Below are 3,542 nucleotides of genomic sequence, written 5' to 3'. Positions count from 1 at the left end.
TTTTAGACATAGCAGCTTCGGACCCAGAAAGGGTAATGAGATGAGTTTCATATTGGTAAATTAGTGGCAAAAACATAATTTTTCTTTAAGAAGGCAGGAGAGCAATTATGTGGTCCACTCAACATAAGGAGCACATGATCCATTCTGAGTCGTTGGCAAGAGTAGAGACAGGATAAAAATCTGGTCTCAAAGGTATCTTAATTTGGTCACTTCTAATGAAAAAAATAAAAGTTGTCCAAAGATATCTTAAAGCTGAAAACCTCAACAACAGCATGTTTTTGTTGTTTTCTTTTTTTTGGCTAACTCCTCCTGGGATCACCTTTCTGGTTTGGCTGGTACTTTGTACAGAGCAGTGAGGTTGTCTGTAGAGGAGTTTCTCCCTGGGCTCTGTTTGGTTCTCAGTAAGGCAGGCCCAGACCTTTTTCCCCTCTTCTAAGAAGAGGGCAATATGCATTAAGCTTAAAAGTCATCTTCCAAAAGTGAGAAAGGGATTAGACTGCTGCTTCAAGAGCTGGGGAAGTATTTGGAATGTTTTACAAATGGTTGCCACAACAACAAAAAAGGTAGTTACAAAATGTGTACATCACAACATGCTTTTAAAGACAATTTGCATTGTGCTGACATTCCCTTAAATGTTGTTCCCAAAGATGCTCAGCCTCTAGCCCAGCTGGAATTTCTGGGAAGAGACAGAGTCAGTTTGGTGAAAAAGACATGGCGGTGGGGTGGGCAGGGGATGAAGAGGGTGGTGAAAGGAGAAAGCAGCCTTCCAGTTAAAGATCAGCCCTCAGTTTAAAGGTCAGCTTCAGGCAGGCTGGCCTCAGGTGGAGTCAGGGTCAGAGGGAGAAGCAGCAGCAGGGTGGGACTGGGGTGCTCTACATCTCATTCAGGTCAAGCAGAGTCTGGTCCAGCATCCTTTGTGTACAGAGGTGCTCCTCTTTGGTACATTTCAGTTTATCTTCCAAATCATCAATTGTCTTTTCCAGCTTGGCTACCGATCTCTCAGCAAACTCAGCACGGGTCTCTGCCTCCTTGAGTTTATCAGTAAGAATCTTTATTTCTTCCTCATATTTGTCTTCTTTTTGAGAATACTTTTCTTCAGCAGCGCTCAGACACTTCAGGTTCTGGTCCATCAGTCTGATCTGCTCATCCATCTCTCGGCAACGGGACTCCGCCAGCTCAGCTCGTTCCTCTGTGCGTTCTAAGTCTCCTTCAATAATCACCAACTTACGAGCCACCTCTTCATATTTCCTATCTGCCTCTTCTGCAATATGTTTCGCTTCTTTGAGCTGGATTTCTTGGAGTTCCATCTTTTCTTCATCTTTTAAGGCCCGGTTTTCAATAACCTTCATACCTCTCTCACTCTCGTCAGCAGCTTTTTCCGCTTCCTCCAATTTTTGCAAGGCAGTGGCTAGGCGCTCTTGGGCACGATCCAGCTCCTCTTCAACCAGCTGGATCCTACGGTTCAAGGAGGCCACCTCAGCCTCGGCCTGCTCCCGGGCCCGCCTTTCTCCCTCCACTTCCCGCTGGAGGCGCTCGGCTCTCTCCTCTGCATCATCGGCCTGCTGCTGCAGAACTTGGATCTTGCGCTTCACCGCCTCAATGGTGGTGATCCCAGCCATGGTGTCTACACTGATCCCACTCGCGCCTCGGCTCCTGCCTCCCCCGCTCGGCGTTCCAGCCTCTCCTCCCACAAAGGCATTTCTATAAATTGTTGTAAGGAGTATAAATTGGTGCAACCTCCATAGAAGATAATATTTCCTAAAGGGAAGTGCCCATAGCTCAGTGGGTAGAGCACCAGCCACATACACCGAGGCTAGCAGGTTTGAACCCAGCCCAGGCCTGCTAAAACAACAATGACAATTGCAACAACAACAACAACAAAATAGCCAACCATTGTGGTGGGCACCTGTACTCCCAGGTACTTGGGAGGCTGAGGCAAGAGAACTGCTTAAGCCCAAGAGTTGGAGGTTGCTGTGAGCTGTGACACGACACCACTTTACCCAGGGTGACAGCTTGAGACTCTGTCTTAAAAAAAGAAACAAACAAACAAACAACAACAAAAAATATATATATATACACACACACATATATGTATACACACACACATACATATATATATACTAAAATTGAAAATGCATATACCCTTTAATGTAAAAATTCTACTCATAAGAATTTACACCATACATGTACCCCCAATATGTATAATATGTACTATATAATGTAAATGATGCTTATTAATTTTCTTTTTTTTTTTTGAGACAGAGCCTCAAGCTATTCCCCTGGGTAGAGTGCTGTGGCATCACAGCTCACAGCAACCTCCAACTCCTGGGTTCAAGCGAGTCTTCTGCCTCAGCCTCCCAAGTAGCTGGGACCACAGGCACCCGCCAAAACGCCCAGCTATTTTTTGGTTGTAGTGTCATTGTTGTTTGGCGGGCCGGGGGCTGGATTCGAACCCGCCACCTTAGGTGTATGTGGCTGGTGCCTTAGCCACTTGAGCCACAGGTGCCGAGCCTGCTTATTAATTTTCAAAAATATTTATTTATTTACTCTTTTTTTCCCTTTGTCTTAAGAGATAGGGTCTTACTCTTGCTCAGGCTGGTCTCAAACTCCTGAACTCAAGCAATCTACTCGTCCCAGCCTCCCAAAGTGCTAGGATTACAGGCATAAGAACCATGCCTAGCTTTAAAAATATATTTTAAAACTTTCACGTCATACAATTCATACTTTTAAAGTATATAGTAAGGTACAGTATATTCATGAGATGGTAGAACCATCACCACTATCTAATTTCAGAACATTTTTGTTGTTCCAAAAAGAAACCCTGTACCCATTAGCAGTCACTCCCCAGACTGTCTCCTGACACTGGCAAATACTAATCTACCTTCTGTCTCCATGAATTTGCCAGTTCTGGGCATTTCATATAAATGAAATCATATGATATGTGGCCTTTTGTGCTTGGGTTGTCTCACTTAACACAGTACCTTCAAGGTTCACCATGTTGCAGCAAGCCACAATACTTCATTCTTTTTTTGTACCTGAATAATATTCCATTCGATGGACATACCATATTTGCTTCATCCATTCATCAGCTGGTAGACATTTGGGTCATTTTTACTTTCTGATTAATATGAATAATGTTGCTATAAACATCTGTTTGAGTATCTGCTTTCAATTATCTTGAGTATATAGCTAGGAATAGAACTGTTGTGTCATATGGTAACTCTACATTTAAACTTTTTAAAAAATATTTCAGGTTGATACGAGGTTACAAATGTTTAGGTTCCATTGTTTTCATTTCTATGGTAAAGTTCAAGGTATGGTTGAACTCACATTGTGCACATTAGGGGAGATCCCATATTTGACCTTTTGAAAAACTGCCAACCTGTTTTCCCCAACAGCCACACCACTTAACATTCCTATCAGCGGTCTATGAGAGTTTCAGTTTTCCCACGTCCTCTCCAACACTTGTGGCTGTCCTTTTTTTGTTGTTTTTTGTTTTTTGTTTTGAGACAGAGCCTCAAGCTGTCACGCTGGGTAGAGTG

The 3,542-nt window shown here is 43.3% G+C and overlaps 1 protein-coding gene across 2 annotated transcripts; it reads right to left on the bottom strand.

Annotated features, from left to right (window-relative positions):
- Positions 1-87: 87 nt before the first annotated feature.
- On the bottom strand, positions 88-1,691 carry LOC100941107 (tropomyosin alpha-3 chain). 2 transcript variants are annotated; one of them, XM_012802394.1, is made up of 2 exons: positions 1,488-1,555; positions 292-1,353 (listed from the first exon to the last, which is right to left on the bottom strand). In XM_012802394.1, the coding sequence occupies exons 1-2, from the start codon at positions 1,553-1,555 to the stop codon at positions 873-875; spliced, it is 549 nt and encodes a 182-aa protein (XP_012657848.1). In that variant the 3' UTR covers positions 292-872. The 2 variants fall into 2 exon arrangements, with proteins under 2 accessions (XP_003785254.1, XP_012657848.1); XM_003785206.3 differs by having other exon boundaries at positions 88-1,691.
- Between the last annotated feature and the right edge of the window lie 1,851 nt (positions 1,692-3,542).

This window comes from Otolemur garnettii, unplaced genomic scaffold, assembly GCF_000181295.1.
Source record: "Otolemur garnettii isolate 467f Iridium unplaced genomic scaffold, OtoGar3 scaffold00014, whole genome shotgun sequence".
Taxonomy (NCBI): Eukaryota; Metazoa; Chordata; class Mammalia; order Primates; family Galagidae; genus Otolemur; species Otolemur garnettii.
Note: the sequence above shows the minus strand (reverse complement) of the source record. Positions and strands in the feature narration are given on the sequence as shown.

Bases quoted from the DNA above. Each gene is read 5' to 3' on its own strand.
- LOC100941107 (XM_003785206.3), bottom strand. From the start codon at position 1,619: ATGGCTGGGATCACCACCATTGAGGCGGTGAAGCGCAAGATCCAAGTT.